The 24,080-nt window shown below is 36.6% G+C and overlaps 1 protein-coding gene across 2 annotated transcripts in view; it reads right to left on the bottom strand.

Moving 5' to 3' along the window:
* Positions 1–24,080, bottom strand: part of TAOK1 (TAO kinase 1) — a 109,773-nt gene that overhangs the window by 15,185 nt on the left and 70,508 nt on the right. The window contains exons 10-18 of one of the 2 annotated variants that reach the window (XM_061389516.1): positions 22,547–22,628; positions 20,103–20,270; positions 17,650–17,853; positions 13,548–13,682; positions 10,838–11,074; positions 8,642–8,770; positions 8,352–8,555; positions 6,470–6,709; positions 474–686 (exon numbers count right to left, since the gene is read on the bottom strand). In XM_061389516.1, coding sequence (XP_061245500.1) covers positions 474–686; positions 6,470–6,709; positions 8,352–8,555; positions 8,642–8,770; positions 10,838–11,074; positions 13,548–13,682; positions 17,650–17,853; positions 20,103–20,270; positions 22,547–22,628 — 1,612 coding nt within the window. The remainder of the gene's footprint in view (positions 1–473; positions 687–6,469; positions 6,710–8,351; positions 8,556–8,641; positions 8,771–10,837; positions 11,075–13,547; positions 13,683–17,649; positions 17,854–20,102; positions 20,271–22,546; positions 22,629–24,080) is intronic. The other variant, XM_061389517.1, reaches the window with a different exon arrangement.

Raw genomic sequence — 24,080 nt, 5'->3', positions numbered from 1 at the left:
GTACTCACATAATATCCTCAATTTTGTATTCTGTCCCACAAATTCTAAAATATTTACTATCTGGCCCTTTAAGAAAAAGTTCACAAAACTTACATAGAAAATACTTTGTATTTGCCTCCATTAAAATGTGACCATTTAGATTTCTAATACAGTACTACTTTTTGCCCAATGCCTAACAATGCTGTTGCTCTAATCTAGGTATACTCTTGGTATTGATATGTGCTAAACACCTGAGAGGCACTGGCAAGGAGCCTATTTAGAATCTCATGTCTAAGTGTATCAATGAGAATTTTATATAAATCATGCCTACTTCCAAAGAATGCAGAGACAGGAAAAATACAGATAACCACTACTATTTCCCAGGCTGTAGGAGAGCTACCACTTCCTATTAGTGTTTTAATTACTGAGACTTCTTTCAGGGGGTGGAAGGAAAGTGGCCCTGAATTTGTTTTGCCTAAATAACACAAACTCACTGCTTGGGTGGAGAGCATTTCATTAATGCTGTGGTCGTATTGTTCAGCCAAGATGGCTAACTTCCGGGTCTGCTCCTCCTTGAGCCGTTTCAGAACAGCTTTGTGCTCGCTCTTTGGTGTAGTCTCCAATAAGTGATTTCTTAATGCTTTGTACTGTCTGGTTTGGATTTTACAGGTGTCCTGAAACTGCTTTTTTATTTGGAGTTCTTTAGACTGAGAAGGGAAAAAAAAAGATATTATAATTTTTAACATATGGCATTTGGTATACCTTATGCTTATATGAAAAAAAAGGCTACTAGGAGAAAGGGAGAGGGAAAAACAAAATAGTTAGATCATAAGGTTGCAGGTACAGTATGTTTCTACTTGGCTATTAGGTCAAACCATTAGATTCTATGTATTACAAAAGCTCTAATTTAGAACATTAGAATACCAAGTACCTCATTTTTCATATGACTTCAAGTAGTACTCATTATTTTGGTAACAGTTACAAATAAATATTAAAATTAATTTAGATTGCTATATATATTGATGACAGAAAATTAAATTTCTTCTCATGCATTAACAATAGTAGATACAAAAGTTTTTTATTGGCCAGACAATATCTTATCAGATTTCTAAGGCAGAAAATAAGCATATTTATTGTTCCTTACCTGAGACACGTTGCTCCAATTTCTTTTAATGACAATCTGAACTCTAACTACATAGTCTGTGACAGACCCCACAAAAGCAGGCTATCATTATTATAACTGACTAACTCCAGTACTCTTGCCTGGAAAATCCCATGGACAGGGGAGCCTGGTGGGCTGCAGTCCATGGGGTCGCTAAGAGTTAGACACGACTGAGCGACTTCACTTTCACTTTTCACTTTCATGCACTGGAGAAGGAAATGGCAACCCACTCCAGTGTTATTGCCTGTTGAATCCCAGGGACGGGGGAGTCTGGTGGCTGCCGTCTATGGGGTCACACAGAGTCGGAAACGACGGGAGTGACTTAGCAGCAGCAACATTATTATAATTATCTTTCCCATAAGGGGAATAAACTGTGGGGCAAGGGAGGGCACAGCCCTTCTTGAGGTGATGATAAAAGACTTGAACTACATAAACATTTGGGAGATAAAACAATTTGAGTTCATAGACAAAGGGGTTTGGCTTTAGTTTTTGGTTAATCGCAGGTTAGTTATTTCTATGAACTCAGTTCTGAACAAAATTTGAGAAGATGAGATATATTTCTATAAGGTATATTGTTCAAGCCCAAAAGTGAGAATTTACTCATGTACTTCACAAGGCAGAAGCTATAGCTGAAATACTGACTGGTTGATTCAGTGTGCAATAAATGCATATAAAACCAAAGTAACATACTTTTCAAGGAAGTAACTATTCATCCTCTCCACCACCTCTGCCAATAAATACCAAAGTATCAAATACACACTTTCCACATTTTGTACCAACCAAGTCATTAAGTTACAGCCATGCTGTGAAAGGTCAAAAAATGCCTAGCTACAAAGAGAAACTCTTAGTTCAGCTATGTTTAGTGGTGCCACTCTTAAATACTGTTCTTGGTTAACAATATTGAAAGAATATTCAAGTTACCCAGGAATGGGACAATGACATTTAGCCATTCTTTTCTACCTCTGTATAACAGCCTTCAGTCTTTTAAAAGTTTTTATTTTTAAATATTGTGTCAACAAAGCACTGTAATTAGTGTCCACACCACTAGTCAAATGAGAGGGAAAAAAAAAAAAACCCTGAAAAATGTGCTTTTTCTTTAAGAAGAGTAATGCTTGTACCAAGAATAAACTATACCCCTTAATGTTTGACTCAAGTGAATTCAAGAGGAATGTTAAGTTACAGTTGTTTCTACTCATCTAACATTGACAAATCATCATCTGGATGGCAGATGAAGAAACAGCAGAGCAGGCAACAGGTGTCAATCACCTATTCCATTGACATGGGTACCCCAGAACTCCCCAAATCCCAGTTAAATTCACTTCAGTCCAGTTCAGTTGCTCAGTCATGTCCGACTCTTTGCGACCCCATAAATCACAGCATGCCAGGCCTCCCTGTCCATCACCAACTCCTGGAGTTTACCCAAACTCACGTGCATTGAGTCGGTGATACCATCCAGCCATCTCATCCTCTGTCATCCCCTTCTCCTCCTGCCCCCAATCCCTCCCAGCATTAGAGTCTTTTCCAGTGAGTCAACTCTTTGCATGAGGTGGCCAAAGTACTGGAATTTCAGCTTCAGCATCAGTCCTTCCAGAGAACACCCAGGACTGATCTCTTTCAGAATGGACTGGTTGGATCTCCTTGCAGTCCAAGGAACTCTTAAGAGTCTTCTCCAGCACCACAGTTTAAAAGCATCAATTCTTTGGCGCTCAGCTTTCTTCACAGTCCAACTCTCACATCCATACATGACCACTGGAAAAACCATAGCCTTGACTAGACGGACCTTTGTTGACAAAGTAATGTCTCTGCTTTTTAATATGCTGTCTAGGTTGTTCATAACTCTCCTTCCAAGCAGTAAGCATCTTTTAATTTTATGGCTGCAATCACCATCTGCAGTGATTTTGGAGCCCAGAAAAATAAAGTCTGACACTGTTTCCCCTGTTTCCCCAACTATTTCCCATGAAGTGATGGGACCAGATGCCATGATCTTATTTTTCTGAATGCTGAGCTTTAGGCCAACTTTTTCACTCTCCTCTTTCACTTTCATCAAGAGGCTCTTTAGTTCCTCTTCACTTTCTGCCATAAGGGTGGTGTCATCTGCATATCTGAGGTTACTGATATTTCTCCTGGCAATCTTGATTCCAGCTTGTGCTTCTTCCAGCCCACGGTCTTCTTCCAGCCCAGTATTTCTCATGATGTACTCTGCATATAACTTAAATAAGCAGGGTGACAATATACAGCCTTGATGTACTCCTTTTCTTATTTGGAACCAGTCTGTTGTTCCATGTCCAGTTCTAACTGTTGCTTCCTGACCTGCATATAGGTTTCTCAAGAGGCAGGTCAGGTGGTCTGGTATGCCCATCTCTTTCAGAATTTTCCACAGTTTATTGTGATCCACACAATCAAAGGCTTTGGCATAGTCAATAAAGCAGAAATAGATGTTTTTCTGGAACTCTCTTGCTTTTTCCATGATCCAGCAGATGTTGGCAGTTTGATCTCTGGTTCCTCTGCCTTTTCTAAAACCAGCTTGAACATCTGGAAGTTCATGGTTCACATATTGCTGAAGCCTGGCTTGGAGAATTTTGAGCATTACTTTACTAGCATGTGAGATGAGTGCAATTGTGCAGTAGTTTGAGCATTCTTTGGCATTGCCTTTCTTGGGATTGAAATGAAAACTGACCTTTTCCAGTCCTGTGGCCACTGCTGAGTTTTCCAAATTTGCTGGCATATTGAGTGCAGCACTTTCACAGCATCATCTTTCAGGATTTGAAATAGCTCAACTGGGATTCCATCACCTCCACTAGCTTTGTTCCTAGTGATACTTTCTAAGGCCCACCTGACTTCACATTCCAGGATATCTGGCTCTAGGTGAGTGATCACACCATCGTGATTATCTGGGTCGTGAAGATCGTTTTTGTACAGTTCTTCTGTGTATTCTTGCCATCTCTTCTTAATATCTTCTGCTTCTGTTAGGTCCATACCATTTCTGTCCTTTATCGAGCCCATCTTTGCGTGAAATGTTCCCTTGGTATCTCTAATTTTCTTGAAGAGATCTCTAGTCTTTCCCATTCTGTTGTTTTCCTCTATTTCTTTGCATTGAACGCTGAGGAAGGCTTTCTTATCTCTCCTTGCTATTCTTTGGAACTCTGCATTCAGATGCTTATATCTTGCTTTTCCTTTGCTTTTCGCATCTCTTCTTCTCACAGCTATTTGTAAGGCCTCCTCAGACAGCCATTTTGCTTTTTTGCATTTCTTTTTCTTGGGGATGGTCTTGATCCCTGTCTCCTGTACAATGTCACGAACCTCATTCCATAATTCATCAGGCACTCTGTCTATCAGATCTAGTCCCTTAAATCTATTTCTCACTTCCACTGTATAATCATAAGGGATTTGAATAGGTCATACCTGAATGGTCTAGTGGTTTTCCCTACTTTCTTCAATTTAAGTCTGAATTTGGCAATAAGGAGTTCATGATCTGAGCCACAGTCAGCTCCTGGTCTTGTTTTTGCTGACCGTATAGAGCTTCTCCATCTTTGGCTGCAAAGAATATAATCAATTTGATTTCAGTGTTGACCATCTGGTGATGTCCATGTGTGGTGATGTCTTCTCTTGTGTTGTTGGAAGAGGGTGTTTGCTATGACCAGTGCGTTCTCTTGGCAAAACTCTATTAGCCTTTGCCCTGCTCATTCCGTACTCCAAGGTCAAATCTGCTTGTTACTCCAGGTGTTTCTTGACTTCCTACTTTTGCATTCCAGTCCCCTATAATGAAAAGGACGTCTTTTTTGGGTGTTAGTTCTAAAAGGTCTTGTAGGTCTTCATAGAACCGTTCTTCAGCACTACTGGTTGGGGCATAGGCTTGGATTACCGTGATACTGAATGGTTTGCCTTGGAAGCGAACAGAGATCATTCTGTTGTTTTTGAGATTGCATCCAAGTACTGCATTTTGGACTCTTTTGTTGACCATGATGGCTATTCCATTTCTTCTAAGGGATTCCTGCCCACAGTAGTAGATATAATGGTCAACAGATCGTGCAAAAGCGCGCCGGCTTCTGGCTGCGATGGACTGCGCAGAAGCGCGGCCAAGAGGTGGTACCCCTCATCCAAGGTCAGGGGTGGCGACCGAGAACGCTAGGCTGCGACGGTGCAGGAGTGGCTGAGAGGAGTTACCCCATGTTCAAGGTCAGGAGGGGCAACCCTGAGGAGATACCCTTCATCCAAGGTAAGGGGCAGCTGTGAAGAGATACCCCACAACCAAGGTAAGAGAAACCCAAGTAAGATGGTAGGTGTTGCGAGAGGGCATCAGAGGGCAGACACACTGAAACCATAATCACAGAAAACTAGCCAATCTGATCACACAGACCACAGCCTTGTCTAACTCAATGAAACTAAGCCATGCCATGTGGGGCCACCCAAGACAGACAGGTCATGGTGGAGAGGTCTGACAGAATGTGGTCCACTGGAGAAGGGAATGGCAAACCACTTCAGTATTCTTGCCTTGAGAACCCCATGAACAGTATGAAAAGGCAAAATGATAGGATACTGAAAGAGGAACTCCCCAGGTCGATAAGTGCCCAATATGCTACTGGAGATCAGTGGAGAAATAACTCCAGAAAGAATGAAGGGATGGAGCCAAAGCAAAAACAACACCCAGTTGTGGATGTGACTGGTGATAAAAGCAAGGTCCAATTCTGTTAAGAGCAATATTGCATAGGAACCTGGAATGTTAGGTCCAGGAATCAAGGCGAATTGGAAGTGGTCAAACAGGAGATGGCAAGAATGAATGTCAACATTCTAGCAATCAGTGAACCAATCAGGACTGGAATGGGTGAATTTAACTCAGATGACCAGTTAAATTATGTAAGTGCTAAAACTGATGTCCCCTTTAAATTCCTGGAGAAAGTCGGAAGTTGCAACTATTAGGGAAACAAAAATGGGATAACTTGATGTTAAAATCAAGTCAGTTTTGTTCAAATTGAATAAGTAGATATAGATACATAACTAAGAGGAAATGGTCATTTTCTTCCATAGTAAAGTAACAACAATCTCCTTTATGGAAAATCTTGAGCTCATTTGTCATCAAAAGCAGACATTCTATTCAAAGCCTGACTATAATTGTGAAACATTGTTTTTTGCCTCACTTTTTGTATAGTATCTGCAAAGATCACAATAGTGTTTATAAACTTTCAAACTGAAAAGGTTATCAATAAGAAAGAGAAAGGAAAGGTTCAACACCAAACAAGTCTATACCAAGCCCTACTGCTGCTAACTTTAAAATCATCATTCATTTCACAGACATGTAACTTAAATAACTTTAGCTTAGGCTAAAGGTACCTTCAGACTCTTAGGCTGTTGTCGAACCTCCATGACATGCTTTCGCCTTAGCTCTCGTTCTCTTCGTTTATTATATTCTAGCTGGTTAGTGAGCTCAGTTTGATGCTGCAATCTGATCAACTCACAGCGCATCTTCTGAATTGTGTTGAGGTGGCGGAACTCCAGTTCTTGCATGGACTCATGCTGTCGTAGTAGCATGGCATGCTCTAAGTCCTTCTGAGTCTGTCTTTTATTTAACTCCTAATCCATAATACAAAAGACAAGGGTATATTTATCGCTGTACAATGCCAGGGGAAAAAACCCTAAGAAACAGATTAACCAGGAAATAGATGTAATCCCAGATTCAATAATGACTACACAGTAAATATCAGATTTTATGACCTATACAGTAGTAAATGGGCAATTAGTAAAGACAAATTTCCTTATTCTAGTATTTACTATTCATTAATACTATTTTACGCCATAAGCTTAAAATATATCAAATCTCAGTAGACTTAATGTCCTTCTTTCTTTCTTTCCTTCTTTTTTTCTTTTCCAATTTTATATTTGAAGAGAACCCTGAAGCCACTTTCTGAATTTCTTCAGAGTGTCCTATACCCAATATAGTGTAATGGACAAGAACATGGACCTGGCTCTGCTACCTACAGTCACCAAGTCCTTGGGTTAGTTGTTTAAACCTGCTGTGCTTTAGTTTCATCATTTTTCAAAGAAATAATAGTATAACTATTGTACAGATTTAACGTGAGGATGAAATGAATTCATAAACGGAAAGTTCTCAGAATAATACCTAGCACATGATGCTCGAAAAATGTTTTAATTCCTTTTTTCTTTCAGATTAAAAAGAACAAGTGTAAAACACACACACGTCAAACCTGTTCCCTTTGCCCCTGCAAACCCTTCTGCAAAGGACAACAGTTTGAAGAAAATGCTTCCCAACCTTCCCCATGCTACTGTGAAACAACTATTATACAAAAATATATAGTTCAAAAAACTGAGTAACAATATACAACATAGGCATGTAATGTGCTTTCTTCAGCTAACAATATAATGGACATATATTCAGATCTGATCAGTATATACAGATCTTTAAGTTTCACCATAGGTTTCCGCTTTGAAATACTATACTTTTCCATTTTTTGCTTTATAAAAAATTTTTCATTAAATGTTGATGCATCATGCATCATATAACCATGTTATTATTTCTTTAGGATAGAGTTCTAGAAGTGGATTTGTAGGTAAAAGCATATGAGCTCCAAAAGGGCAGTATCAATTTATACTCTTATCAACACTGCACATTTCCCAACACCGTTACTAGGATTCAATGTTGCCAGTCTGTTAAACTGTTCTTATTTAACTGATGCAACTACTTTAATTTGAATTTCTTTAATTATTAGTAAATTTGAACAATTATGCTATACTTGAAGTTTATTTTAAGCCACTCTTGGAAATAAGCTAATCTGTGCTCAGAGGTATCCCTGATACTGATGATATTTGTTTTCCCTGACACAAGAGTTTCTACATTTGCTCAATTAAGTACATGATTATAAAGAAAGTATTAAATGGTAACACATAGGGGACATAAAGACTGGAAGAAAATAAAACCGGTGACTTCATAAAATTTTCATTCTAGGCAAGAAGAGAAGCTTCTCCCCCAAAAGTGTGTGTGTATAGGAGAGAGAAGTGCAGAGAAGAATATTTAAATACGGAGGAGGACTTGGATGTTAGGGGAGGCATTTCTGAGGACAGACATGAATGGGGGTTAGCAAACCATGTAGATAATCTAGGAAAGAAGAATTCAGGCTGAGGGAGGCACAAGTGCAAAGGCCCAGAGACTGACAAGGGACTAACATAGTTTCAGAAAAGATTCGCGTTTCAAACGTACCTCCCTGACAAGGTCCTGCTCTAAGTTATGACGCCCAAGTAACATTCTTCTCTTGAAGCGACGGCATTCCAACTCTAGATACTGTCTCTGACGCCGTAGAAGATTAGCCTCTTCTTCTGCTTGGAAATGCTGTATATTCTCCTTCTGCTTTGAAAGCCATTCCTGTTTTTCTTTTTTGGGGGTGCTCTGATTTTCATTCAGCTCCTGGCAACATAAACAACTCAGTTCAAAATACATGAAAATCAAAGGCATAAATATATCATGTGGTATTTGGTATTAAATAAAAGTACCTCCTTAAGCTGCTCTTTTCGAAGTTTATATTCTCTTTTCTGAGACTCCAAAAAGCTGTTTAGTTCTTTCTTCTGTTGGGCCTGAATATGTTGCTGAAATTTTTTCTCTTCATTGGCCATCACTTTAGCCTATGAGAAATTTAAAAAATGGATCAAATTAGTTAAGTAGACAGATTCAAAGAAACAGTTTAATATATACCACTTAGGATAAAATCTGTATAAGCATTACCAAAATAAGAACATCCAACAAATTACTAATAAGTATTACTTAGCATCTTATTTGAATTTCAGAGAACCAGTAAAATGGGACTCATCTTTAAAATGTTGACCTATTACAGAATTAAAAAGCTTTCACCTTTTTAAAAATTTAACAATATGCCCAATAAAAAAATAAGTATTTATTCAAAATATAATAAAATCATGACCTTTTATCTAGATTGACTTGTATATTAAATAATATACTCCTCTTCAAAGTAAACCCTGACCTTAACTTATATATTAAATAAAAATGTTAAATATTAGATACATATATATCATACTGTTTTATTTCTGATTACACATGCAACGTATATTCATTGTGGATCATTTAGAAAATACAGAAAAACACAAAGAAAAAAAAACTTTGTATGATTTTAGCACTCAGAGAAAAACAAGAAAAACAACTTGATACATACCTTCCCTATTTTTTCTATGCATGCACACATTTTTAAATAACACATTGCACATCCTACGTCATGATCTGCTTTTCTAAATATGTTAGTATCTATCTCTTCCTAAGTTATTAAAAATACTTTCTAATGCCCAACAGGATTCTAAATATCTATACATTCTTTACTCAAATTAATTCAAAATTAAATAATTCTTTACTCAATAAATTATTTTGCCAATTCTCTACTATTGTCATTGCATCTATGAAATTAAAAGATGCTTACTCCTTGGAAGCAAAGTTATGACCAACCTAGACAGCATATTAAAAAGCAAAGACATTACTTTGCCAACAAAGGTCCGTCTAGTCAAGGCTATGGTTTTTGGTCATGTATGGATGTGAGAGTTGGACTGTGAAGAAAGCTGAGCACCAAAGAATTGATGCTTTTGAACTGTGGTGTTGGAGAAGACTCTTGAGAGTCCCTTGGACTGCAAGGAGATCCAACCAGTCTATCCTAAAGGAGATCAGTCCTGGGTGTTCACTGGAAGGACTTATGCCAAAGCTGAAACTCCAATACTTTGGCCAACTCATGCGAAGAGTTGACTCATTGGAAAAGACCCTGATGCTGGGAGGGATTGGGGTCAGGAGGAGAAGGGGACGACAGAGGATGAGATGGCTGGATGGCATCACCGATTCGATGGACATGAGTTTGGGTAAACTCTGGGAGTTGGGTGACAGAGAGGCCTGGTGTGCTGCGATTCATGGGGACGCAAAGAGTTGGACACAACTGAGCGACTGAACTGAACTATTATTATGAGAGTGGGTCTTTTAATTTGGGCTGGGGTGGGGCAGGAAGGTGAACAGGGTAACCATAATAAATAATGCCTCAATGTGGACTAGCTAGACATATTTCTAGATATTGTGTTAATTTACTGAGAAGCTTACATTTTACTTGACAAATGTGACTATCAAAATAAAATTTAATTGATGGGACATCAAAAACATTAGGTTTCCCATAAGAAGAATCCTAAAATATATATACTTAAATCATATAGTAGACTGACACATTTGTAAATAAACAAAATGGGCCAAATCTTAATTTGAATCTCTCTTAACTTATTATCTCTAACACTATGTTATATTACAATAATCTTTAATTATTCTGATATTAAAATGCTACTATAAATTGAAGGAAGGTTTCCAAAAAACACACAAAGAGAATCATAAATGATTTTTTGAGACCTAAATCACCCATTGATAGATGATTAAGAAACTCCTCATACTATCAGAGTACTATCAGGGCCTAGAATGGTTGCATAATTTACCCACTGTGATACAATAAAACTATGAGCATTAGGAAATAATCCTACGTCTATTGGTTACCAGACTTAGTACCTGATACTATACATGTTACATAAATGTTTCTCCCTTATTCCCAATTGAACTGGCTTGGTTCTAGGGAAAATATCCTAACATCAAAATGCCATCTTGGTTAATTCTGAGATGCTTATGATCTACAGTAAAGAAATTAAGAATAGTGAATCAGCCACCTCTTTTTCCATAGCAGCCTGATGTTTCTTGATAAGTTTCTCCATTTCTGCAGCAAAATTGTTACGCTGTGTTTCAAGATCTTTGTCTAATCTGAGGCGATGTTCATCCATCTCAGCCTTCAACTTATTTTCCAGAGTCATTAGCTGCTTTTGATGTTGCCGCCTCATTCTCTTATAGCCAGACATTTGTTCTCTAAGTTCAGAGTCCTGCTCATGTTCCTGCATTTGCCTTGTAACCTAGACACACAAACAATGGAGAGAAAACAATAAAGCAAAACATTTTTTCTTTCAGAAGCATTTTAGACCACTCTGTTATTTATCCAAGTAGACAATTACTGTAAGAGATTCCAATGAGCAGTTTCCAATTAAAATTCCAGGTGATCTTTTAAAGAAATAGACAAGCTAGTTCAAAAATTTATATAGAAATGTAAAGGAGCTACAAGAAGCAAAACATTCTTGAGGGAAAAAAAGCTGAAGACACACATTTCAGTAATCAAAATGGTGTGGCACTGGTGGAAGGACAGGCTGAACAGATCAAAAGAACAGAATAAAATCTAGAAATAGATCATATACATTTAGTCAACTGATTTTTCTACCAAAAAGTCAAGTTAGGTCAAAGAGGAAATAAATGTATTATCAAATTATAACTGGTTCTTTGTATATAAAACACAAACAAAAACCAGACTTCTATATCACTCTATACCAAAATTAATTTGAAAAGAATCATTTGACATAAACACAAAATCCAGAATCATAAAACAGAAGAAATCACAGACTATCTTCATGACTGTAGGGCAGACAAGTATTTCCTGGGCAGGACACAAAAAGCACTGACAATAAAGAAAAAAAATGTGTAAACTGATTTTTTTAGTTGAGGTGAAATTCACATAATATAAAATAAATTATTTTAAAGTGAACAACACTAGCATTCAGTATGTATATGTATTTTCTTAGTTGATGGTTAGCGTAATGAGTACCACTAAAAATACTTCAAATTGAAGACCTAGGATCTATGTATTTTATTGTATGAAGAAAACCCAAGGCAGAGCAGTCAGACTGAGTTATAGTACGTGGTACTTTTATTGAAAAATATAGCTATGCATATCTTTGTACACAAATCTACCTACTGTATGAATGTTTTATCTGAAATAAATAGACTTAATAGATTTAGGGATATAGATCTTAAGTTGTCTAAATCCATAATTTAAGAGAATTCCTCAAGAATTCCCTAGTGGTCCAGTGGTTAGGACTCTGTACTTGCAATGCTGAGGGTATGGGTTCAATCCCTGGTCCTGTAAGCTGAGTGGAATGACCAAAAAAATGTTTCCTCAATTAATTTGAGGGAGCTTAAAATTTGAGGCAGAAGGCTTGCTTGGGAAACATTCGTATGTGCCCAGTCACAAAGATATTTTCCCAACAAGCTGGCCTTGTCCAGGTATTTGTTAAAATGGTCATGAAAAAACTAAGCAATCTTTGCTACTTGCTCTGTTCAAAGAATTATTTACATGTTAAAGAACAGTAGGAACAACTTGACTTATCATAGGGGATGGTGTTTATCTTTTTGTTTTTTTAATTTATTTTTATTTTTGGCTGGCCTGGGTCTTCTCTAGTTCCTGACTGCAGGCCTTCTCTACTTGTGGCAAGTGGGGGCTACTCTCTAGCTGTGGAGCACAGGTTTCTCATTGTGATGGCTTCTCTCGTTTGCGGAGCATGAGCTCTAGGCACTTGGGCTTCAGTAGCTGCAGCACGTGGGTTTACTTGCTCCTTGGCCTGTGGGATCTTCCAAGACCAGGGATTGAACCCATGTTCCCTGTGCTGGCAGGTGGATTCTTAACCACTGGACCACCAGGGAAGTCCAGGGGATGGTGTTTTTGACCCCAGATGTCATTCAGATTCATGGGCCACAGAATGAGATTTACAAGATCTGTTACAAGATCTGTAGTTAATAATTCAGACAATTTCCATATATTTTTTTCTGTCATATTTACTAATAACCTACTTCCCTTTGATATCTTAACATCTTTCTATCCCCACCTTTATCATGTTTTGGTCCTAAATATCTGACTGATGAGGGTTATAAGTACCCCAGTAGAACAACATCTTTGTAATGAACAAATAATCCATTTTCATTATTTGGGAAGTCAGAAGAACTATATTTTAAGTATATCAAATTGGATTACTTGCTATTTCATGAACACTTCCCCTCATTTTTGTTAGCCTGTCAACTCTTAGGTGGAAACTACATTTTTTCTCTCCCCCTGTGCCTAAAACCAACCAATTATTAAAGGCTCAAATGATTTATAAATACTCACCCTAAATCAAAGGTAATCAGAATTCCTATTTAGTACCTTTTAGCCCTGTGGGTTGGGAGGATACCCTGGAGAAGGGGACTGCTACCCACTTCTTTCCTGGAGAATTTCATGGACAGAGGAGCCCGGCAGGCTACAGTCCATAGATCAAAAGAGCTGGACACAACTGAGCGACTATCACTTTCAGCCCTCTTAAGCATTTAATATATTCTAATATATTAGTTATTTGTACACACATCTCTCAGAGTGCTTTCTATAAGATCTTTCTTATAATAGGCAGTTAAATGTTGAATAAATGTTAGAAATACAAAATACAAAAAAAAAAGAGATATAATTATACTTGAATATAGATGCCAAGGTCTAACATGAAAAACGTATTTCTAATTTGGGGTAGTACATACCAGTGATGCCGTCCGTATAGTAGCAAAGTGTTCTCGATTACGGTAGTGTGATTTATGACGAGATACTTGAGGTGGAGATTGTGGATCCGATGCCCTTGTTCTAGGATCTCCCTCTTCTCTGTAATTTTCTTCCTCCTAGGCAAAGAAACAAACATTATAATCTGTTGTGAACAAACACAGTTTGGGTAAACTTTCGAGAAAATTAAATTTTAAAGACAAATGGATCAATAAATCTCAAAGACATAATCCTAAAAAGCAAAAACAAAAAATGGGAATGCTGACATTTTCAACATAATTTGAATCAGGAGACATTATTTCCTCAATGTATGAAACAGTATACAGAATGAGGATAATGAAACATTATGGCTAGATTTATTTAATATTCATGAAGTGCAAAATTACAAAGCCTTAATATAACTTAAAAACAAAGATAATAAAACATACAGCTAGTATTTTAAATAGCAGTAATACAATTAATTACTTTAGGGCTCTTGGGTTTAAGAAATAATAATGTAGCTTAAAAAAACTATAATACTCCTGCCACTGGTCCAAAATAAGTAAACAAAAAATAATTGTAAAAATTTTAAGAATCGATGTCTTTCTTGATATATACATTACTTCAATTACTGAAAAGGAAGTCAAATAGCAACCAACTAGTTACATGAAGGCAATGGCATCCCACTCCAGTACTCTCGCCTGGAAAATCCCACGGATGGAGGAGCCTGGTGGGCTGTCGTCCATGGGGTTGCTAAGAGTCGGACACAACTGAGCGACTTCATTTTCACTTTTCACTTTCATGCATTGGAGAAGGAAATGGCAACCTACTCCAGTGTTCTTGCCTGGAGAATCCCAGGGACGGAGGAGCCTGATAGGCTGCTGTCTATGGGGTTGCACAGAGTCGGACACGAATGAAGCGACTTAGCAGCTGCAGCAGCAGTTACAGGAATAATCTTTTTTATGGGTGATCTTCTTGCCTAAGAATATAAACTCTCCATTTCATCCTCTACTCAGCCCCTGGTAACCTCTAATCCATCTTCCATCTCTATGAATTCGCCTATTCTAGCTATTTCTTATAAAAGGAATTATAGAATATTTGTCCTTTTACATCTAACTTACATCACTTAGCATAATGTTTTCAAAATTCACTAATGTTGTATCATGTTATTAGAATTTCCTTCCTTTGTATAACTGAGTAATATTCACCATATGTATATACCATGGTTTTGTTTATCCATTCTTTCCACCTTTCATCTATTTGTGCCTAATAACTTTTTAGTTAACACTGCAAGCTGTGAAGTTAAAAAAGGAAGCATTCCTATTAATTGTTAAAGGAGCTATCCGATCTTAAAATATTTTGAAGAACATTTAAAATTTTGCATTCAAAAGTATAATGACTAATGTAGTAAATATCCATTATTTCCTAAACCCAGAATTTATATTTTTCCGTAATTAGATGGAGAAGCTCTATACAGTCAGCAAAAACAAGACAAGGAGCTGACTGTGGCTCAGACCATGAACTCCTTATTGCCAAATTCAGACTGAAATTGAAGAAAGTAGGGAAAACCACTAGACCATTCAGGTATGACCTAAATCAAATCCCTTATGATTATACAGTGGAAGTGAGAAATAGATTTAAGGGCCTAGATCTGATAGATAGAGTGCCTGATGAACTATGGAATGAGGTTCGTGACATTGTACAGGAGACAGGGATCAAGACCATCCCCATGGAAAAGAAATGCAGAAAAGCAAAATGGCCGTCTGGGGAGGCCTTACATTAGCTGTGAAAAGAAGAGAAGCGAAAAGCAAAGGAGAAAAGGAAAGATATAAACATCTGAATGCAGAGTTCCAAAGAATAGCAAGAAGAGATAAGAAAGCCTTCTTCAGCAATCAATGCAAAGAAATAGAGGAAAACAACAGAATGGGAAAGACTAGAGATCTCTTCAAGAAAATCAGAGATACGAAGGGAACATTTCATGCAAAGATGGGCTCGATAAAGGACAGAAATGGTATGGACCTAAAAGAAGCAGAAGATATTAAGAAGAGGTGGGAAGAATACACAGAAGAACTGTACAAAAAAGATCGTCACGACCCAGATAATCACGATGGTGTGATCACTCACCTAGAGCCAGACATCCTGGAATGTGAAGTCAAGTGGGCCTTAGAAAGCATCACTACGAACAAAGCTAGTGGAGGTGATAGAATTCCAGTTGAGCTATTCCAAATCCTGAAAGATGATGCTGTGAAAGTGCTGCACTCAGTATGCCAGCAAATTTGGAACACTCAGCAGTGGCCACAGGACTGGAAAAGGTCAGTTTTCATTCCAATCGCAAAGAAAGGCAATGCCAAAGAATGCTCAAACTACCACACAATTGCACTCATCTCACATGCTAGTAAAGTAATGCTCAAAATTCTCCAAGCCAGGCTTCAGCAATATGTGAACCGTGACCTTCCAGATGTTCAAGCTGGTTTTAGAAAAGGCAGAGGAACCAGAGATCAAACTGCCAACATCCGCTGGATCATGGAAAAAGCAAGAGAGTTCCAGAAAAACATTTATTTCTGCTTTATTGACTATGCCAAAGCCTTTGACTGTGTGGATCACAAGAAACTGTGGAAAATTCTGAAAGAGATGGGAATACCAGACCACCTGACCTGTCTTTTGAGAAACCTATATGCAGGTAAGGAAGCAACAGTTAGAACTGGACATGGAACAACAGACTGGTTCCAAATAGGAAAAGGAGTACGTCAAGGCTGTATATTGTCACCCTGCTTATTTAACTTATATGCAGAGTACATCATGAGAAACGCTGGACTGGAAGAAACACAAACTGGAATCAAGATTGCCGGGAGAAATATCAATAACCTCAGATATGCAGATGACACCACTCTTATGGCAGAAAGTGAAGAGGAACTCAAGAGCCTCTTGATGAAAGTGAAAGTGGAGAGTGAAAAAGTTGGCTTAAAGCTCAACATTCAGAAAACGAAGATCATGGCATCCGGTCCCATCACTTCATGGGAAATAGATGGGGAAACAGTGGAAACAGTGTCAGACTTTATTTTTCTGGGCTCCAAAATCACTGCAGATGGTGACTGCAGCCATGAAATTAAAAGACGCTTACTCCTTGGAAGGAAAGTTATGACCAACCTAGAAGCATATTAAAAAGCAGAGATATTACTTTGTCAACAAAGGTCCGTCTAGTCAAGGCTATGGTTTTTCCTGTGGTCATGTATGGATGTGAGAGTTGGACTGTGAAGAAGGCTGAGCGCCGAAGAATGGATGCTTTTGAACTGTGGTGTTGGAGAAGACTCTTGAGAGTCCCTTGGACTGCAAGGAGATCCAACCAGTCCATTCTGAAGGAGATCAGCCCTGGGATTTCTTTGGAAGGAATGATGCTACAGCTGAAACTCCAGTACTTTGGCCACCTCATGTGAAGAGTTGACTCATTGGAAAAGATTCTGATGCTGGGAGGGATTGGGGGCAAGAGGAGAAGGGGACGACAGAGGATGAGATGGCTGGATGGCATCACTGACTCGATGGACGTGAGTCTCAGTGAACTCTGGGAGTTGGTATTGGACAGGGAGGCCTGGCGTGCTGCAATTCGTGGGGTCGCAAAGAGTCAGACACGACTGAGCGACTGATCTGATCTGATCTGATAATTAGACTCTAAGTTTTATTTTAAAGCTGTAAACATTATATGGATAATGTAAAGTGACCAAAATCACTTTTGGTCACCATCCATCCTAATCCTTTCTCCCATGCTTCAAAAATATTATATTAATATTACAATGAATTTCATGAGTATACCTACTATTTTTAAAGTACTTCATTTTCCATCTAAGTGACTTCAAATAATACATTATATATAGTATCTTCTGAGATATTTTTAAAATATTCTTTCCATATTCTCAAGACATTAGTTTTACAAATGCAGATATTATACTGGAAATTAACAAGCCTACTGCCATTTTCAAATAAGTTACCTAAAACTGTTCCCAACTTCTGAAACAGGGAAAAAAAAAAAAAAAAATTAACTCTTAAACTAACTAGATGAATTAAATTATTTACCAAAGCTGATTTTTTTTTCACTGAAATCCAAATACTCACAGGTTTTAAGTGGATGACAGAACTATTAGACATCACTGTGTGGTCTCCCTCCATCATGTCTAGCTCACTCTTGTCATCTGAGGCATCTGGAAGACTGTTAACACTACTACTTTGGCTACTGGCACTGATGGACATACTGGGAATAGACTGATTACTTCCAACGCTATTCACTGTTCCTGTCCGTCCAACACCATGATCCTGTTCCTAGGGAAAAAAAGAGCAATAGGTTCAGATATCTCCATCTCTCTTGATTTCTTAAATAGAAGCATCAAGCACACTGCTTGGCCAACAGTCTTTAGAAAGTCAGAGGTCTATCATGAGATATTCCCTTTATTTGGTGAAACCAGGAAGTTAATCCGTAACAGAAAAATAAACAAATAAAAATGACCAACAAGTAAATAAAAACCTGATCAACTATGTGAAGTCAATTTATCAGCCAAACCAGCCACAGGCTGGTTTTTGTAAAAGTGGTTTTAAAAAAAACCCCAGCCACGAGCACCACCCTCCCCTGAGCAGGGTGAGAGGAGGCGCCAGCTCTGGGCTTTGAGGTCTGAGGCGTGTGGTCTCCTGGCCTGGCGTCATCTCCCTGGAGGCAGGCAGCACCCTGAGGGAATACTTCCAAAATACTTCCAAAGTAAAGCATTTTCTCTAAACTGTCTGCCATTTTTTGAAATCCATTTTTACCACACATCTCATTGGGTATAGAGAGAGATTTTGCTCATTTCTCAATAATTCCCATGGTTAAAATAAGCCCCAACCATGAGAATTCCCTAGTGGTATGGTTTAGGAGTCCAGCACTTTCACTGCTGAGGGAGGGCCTGGGTTCAATCTCTGGTCAGGGAACTAAGATCTCACAAGCCACAGGGCGTAGGAAAGGAATAAATCAGAAAAACAAGCCCCAACTTAAAAAAAAAAAAAAATCCTAGAAACACCTCCTTTTAGTTATTTTTTGTTGAAGTCTTTTGTAAGTACATTTTTCTTTCTTTCTTAAAAATTCTACCACCAAAGAATTCCTATTTTTCTTAAATTAAAAATTATGTATTATATATACATATATACACACACACATATACATATAAAATCACAAGAATGTTTTTCTGAAGTGACCAACATTTTAGTAGTGTTACCATACCAAAATTCTCTAAGATATGGAGAATTTAATATAGACATATGGTATATACAAAGGAACTTTTCTCATATCTCTAGCCCAACAGAGATGCTGTTATAGATTTAACTACATGAGAAATTTATTAATTTTAAAACTTTACTTTATTCAAAATTTTATTTCATGTATCTAAAATATCCCACAATAAAGTAACCCAAAGCAATTTTCAAAAGATTATCATAAGAACTAAAAAATGAAAAAACCCAAAACTGTTGGTTAAGAAAATCTTGCATTTTACAGTTCAGTAATTGTGCAGCACTATTAAAAAAGTAACTGCTTCTCCTAGTTTCCAAATGTAAAATGATATTTCTCACTGGAAAACAGTAAAAAACAAACCAAAGCTCTAGAATTCTGACAGAAGCAAAGAAAAGTGAAAATACTTATAGTAAAAGCTTTATATGTATATTTCAACATGAGAAAGTTCTATAACATATCCATTGCACATTTGTATTTCCATTCTCCCTAAAAAGCAACAAAAAAAGAACTTGACCTTGAGAGTGAGAGCTATCTGAATTTGAACCCATATGCCTCTACCTACACTGAGTAAACCACTGAGCCTTGCTTTACACATAGCTTCAATACTCTGGCTACCTGATGAGAAGAGCCAACTCACTGGAAAAGACCCTGATGCTGGGGAAAGACTGAAGGCAGGAGGAGAAGGGGACCACAGAGGATAAGATGGTTGGATGGCATCACTGACTCAATGGACATGAGTCTGAGCAAACTCTGGGAGATGGTGAAGGACAGGGAAGCCTGGTGTGCTGCAGACCATGGGGTCGCAGAGAGTCAGACACAACTGAGTGACTGAACTGAACTGAAAATAAGTATTTCAGAACTGTGTAGATGGAATGAAACTATGCAGAACTGAAAAGAAATGTCCTTGGTAATACAGTAGAATGCTTAGTAACTTGCTAATGACTTGTCAGTGAGTAACTTCCAGAGTCTATAATTTTATATATTTTCAAAAGCATGTCTCTCACAATTGAGACAATAAGGCAAAAAAGGGTTCAGTGGCTAAGAAATTTGAAAGGGACCAAATTAAACAAAGTTGAATTTGTTTATTTAATAAAAGACGTTGCTGAGCTTTACTATATATGCCAATGTGCACAACAAAGGGACTGAATTTAAAGAACACAACACCGTTTTTCCCACATGGGATTTTACAGCACCAGTGTTAAGAAAACACAAATGGGAACCACTGATATAAGAGATTCATGATGTAAAAGACGAGCTCCACAAGAAAAGAAGCTGATGAAGAGAGCTCAATATTGATTCATTTCTAAATTACCTCTTCTTCTTCCTGTGCTTCTACTGCTGGTCCATTATGTGCCTCCTGGAACAGGAGTTTCTTCATCTTTCGATACTGCAGATTGTCCAGCTCTCTTACTGCATCTTTTGTCCTCTGAATAAGATCTATTAACACTGTTTCAGGGCGCTCCCGAAGAACAAACATGTGCTGGATAAAGGAATGTAAAAGTCAAGTTGAAACCTATTTTTTCATTAATACAAATGTACACCTCTCTTAGCTGCAGAAGGAAATGGCAACCGATTTCAGTATTCTCGCCTGGAAAATTCCACAGACAGAAGAGCCCAGTGGGCTACAGGCTATGGGGTTGCAAAGAGTCAGACACAAATGAGCATGCACACATGTGCCCCTTCTTAGACTCTAGAGTTACTATCCTAAATAATCATCATAGATAATGCCTATAATCTATAGCTATTCTATTATATTTCTGACTTCTTATAAAATCATTATTTATATATATTTACTCTGTGCCTACATTTTATATAAACTTTGGTCAACTAAAAATGTAGAGTTGAAATGATAAAAGGGTTTAATTAAATACTAAGAAGTAAGCCCAATTACAGCCCTAAACAAATGCTAAAAAAAGGTTTACATATTCTTAGAACTGTTGATTTCACAGAAAAGGCATGTCAGTTCTGAGTTTTATTAGGTTTCAAGAGAAATGTATTTACTGCTGGTGAATTATGTAATATAAACCTGGATATTTTGGGTTCCTTTATATGTTGCATAAACAATACTCTTCATAAAACACTAGTAGTTGATTAAAAGGCATATTATTAGTGATTTTTACTAACATTGAATAAAACTTAACCTTATCAAATAAGGAAAAGTTGAAAGAATAATTTCACCTTTAGAGTATCACTGCTACATTTTGATGTTTCTTTTCAGAAATTTTCTATATACAGATTTTTGTTTTATAGATCGTAAATATATAGATTGCAGAAAGACACTTTCCGCCCTTGACTTCATGAGATGCCCCTGAATTTCTGTAACACTTACCTTTTTTGTTAGCCAAACTTACTTCTTCTCTATGTAAAGAGTTCTAACTATACCATATTTGGTTCTGCTTCACTATCATAAGACTGTTATTTCAAATTTGTAAACATAATGCCTACAGAATATTTCATCAAAGGTTTATGCCAAAGTTCCATTACCCTAATTCTGGACAGTTATTTCCAACTTTTAATTCAGAGATAAATAGCTTCATAGAATTCTTAAAAAAATTTTTAAATTCATTAGAATTTTTTTCTATTTTTTTCTTTATGATGAATCATGAAAGAAATGTCAGGCCAAAGGGAAAGAAACACTTGCTAGATACTTCCTATCATTTCCAATAAGGCTGTGCCAATATATGCTATCAACTAGGTGAATGAACACTATATTCAGACTTGGAACCTAATCACCAAATACCAAATACCTGGGCTTGGTAGGTTGGGTTACACCCAAAGAGTTTCTTTCACCTCTATTGGGCAAGTATGAGAAACAAGTCACATTCTTCCTTTTTCCTGAGCCTTAGCTTGGTATGTATCACTATTTATCAATACAATATTCCATATTCTTATCCCAACTTCATATCTTATATTTCTAAGTCTGCCAGTTTTCTACATACAGATCTTGCTTATTTTTCACTAATATAATTCCCAAGTATACCAAACATTTTGTTGCTATTGTGAGTACCAATTTAGTCAAGTTTTCATTTCTTAGAGTATGAGTGAGCTTACTGCCTAAAATTCCTCAAGCATTATTGAAAATCAGTATTGCTCTTCTACACACTAAAGTTTCAAGTAATACTACTGAATACATATAAGAACCTTTCAATTTCTTTGTATCTTTAACTGAGGTGCATTGATGAAAATAAACTTAATCCATTTGAAACTGTAAAACATTCATGCAAAAATAGGCTATTTAAATTTTATAGTGAAAAACCAGTAAGACTTCTTAGGGTCACAAAGAAAATCAAATCCCATTTTACCACTGCTTTATCTAGATGTTTTAAGAACTATATTAAGCTCAACACACTATTACTGCTATTGATACAATAGTCAACTGCCAAGTGAAATAATAAATTTTTGAGAACAGGAAGCATATAAATCTCATATTTAAACGAGGCAATGAAACTTTGTGAAATCTGAAGAGTACACATGATTTAAAAAATCTTTTCATTGCTAAGTTAGAAAAATTTATTTTCAAAATGGAAACAAAAATATGATATTCATTTTAACAATTTCTTTTAAAATCTCTTTTCTCTCACAATATTTATGTAAATATATCACATATCATTTCTATTTCCTTCATATTACTTTAATAGAATACATAGTATTTTAGTTAAAAACCAGTAGCGCATACCTAATATTGATTCCAAATCAAAGAAAAATGACACATTAAAAAAATTTCTTAGGGGTAGAAAACAGTATAATTGAACTGACCTTTAAAAGTTCCTCTGATGTAGGGCGATCTTGAGGGATTTTCTGGAGGCAAGAATCTACAAAGTTGCGAAAATAATCAGACCTATTGTAAAGGAAAGTATCAAGTGAACATATTGCTATTTCCTTTAAAAACACACCAGCAAAACAAAGCATGTGCCTACTGCTGGGAGCGGGGATGGAAATGAAACCATAAAAAAAAGCAGATATAGATACATTTCATATATGTCTATGAAAAGTTATCTAAAGCAGCCAATGAGTCTTCACCATTTTCCAAAGATAAATTTGCACAGATTATTTTAAATTTCTGCTCCCACAATTAAAATATCACAGCGCATTCTATATAGAGGAAAAGTTAGAAAAGCCAATATTTTCTTTTTTGCATTCAAATCTAGGATAACTTTCTTATTATTTTTCTCCCTATAAACCACCTCTCTCTCTTCTTTGCCCCTTGGATCATCTTCTGTATAGTGGGATTCAGAGTATTACTCCATTTGCTTTGGAAGCAGTACTCCGTACAGCTAAGTATTTGGTATCCCTGAGCAAATGGATATAACTTCCATTAAATCCAGAAAACCAGCTGAGATTTCTTTTTTAAACATTTAAAACACTGGAAGTCTGTAACCCATTATTAATGTATAATGTTACTGATGAGAGTTCAAAGAATATTAAGTAATTACTACTCCACTGGTGTTCGTCTTCAATATCTAAGTAAGATTTTAAATTCCTTATAGGCAAAAAAGAAATTCTCTTTCGAATCCCTGAAGTATCAAACACAGTGTGTAGACAATCTGTGTTCAATTCATTATTTATATGTATCATAATACTAAACTCGGTCCCAAAAGATTCCTTTTATGTGTATTTACTTAAGACCTATGAATATGTTAGTTAAGCCTTATCATTGGCCCATTAAATTATTTATTATCAATTTATTATTTAATAATTTTATTAAATTCCAATAATTAAATTATTTAATTATTAAAATAAATTATTGGCAACTAATGCATCTATTTTGAACTTTACAATATTTATTAAATATGCTGTTTATTTCCTTAGAATTTTTCAAATGTTTGATACCCATGAGGAATTAATTTCCCACTAAAATTTTCTATCACTGATGAAATCCTGGTTTTTAAAAACTGTCAATCAGGTCTCTATAAGCTTTTTACACTAATGAACTTAATTTTTCAAATCAAGGAAGCAATAGGAGAGAAAAACATTAAGCAATTTGAATAATAAATGTCATAATGACAATTAGAATGATTTCAAAGTTATGAATGTATCTGGTAATTCTGATAAATCAAACTGTTTTACCTATTTCATATGCTATATAAATTATAAGCCATTCCCCAATTGAACATCACTACAGGTTGTGGCAATCTATATTTCAGTTGTAAAATACTATGTTTAAATCATGCTATTTATTATATAATCAGGGTTATATGTGTTTCTGAAGTTCAAAAAACTAAATATTTTTTTGTAAAAAGCAAATACTTTTTGCTTCTATGTGGTATCAATCTAGCCTTTATTTCTGAAC

Source organism: Bos javanicus, chromosome 19, assembly GCF_032452875.1.
Source record: "Bos javanicus breed banteng chromosome 19, ARS-OSU_banteng_1.0, whole genome shotgun sequence".
Lineage (NCBI taxonomy): Eukaryota > Metazoa > Chordata > Mammalia > Artiodactyla > Bovidae > Bos > Bos javanicus.
The sequence above is the reverse complement of the archived record's forward strand: the minus strand, read 5'-3'. Positions and strand labels throughout refer to the sequence as shown.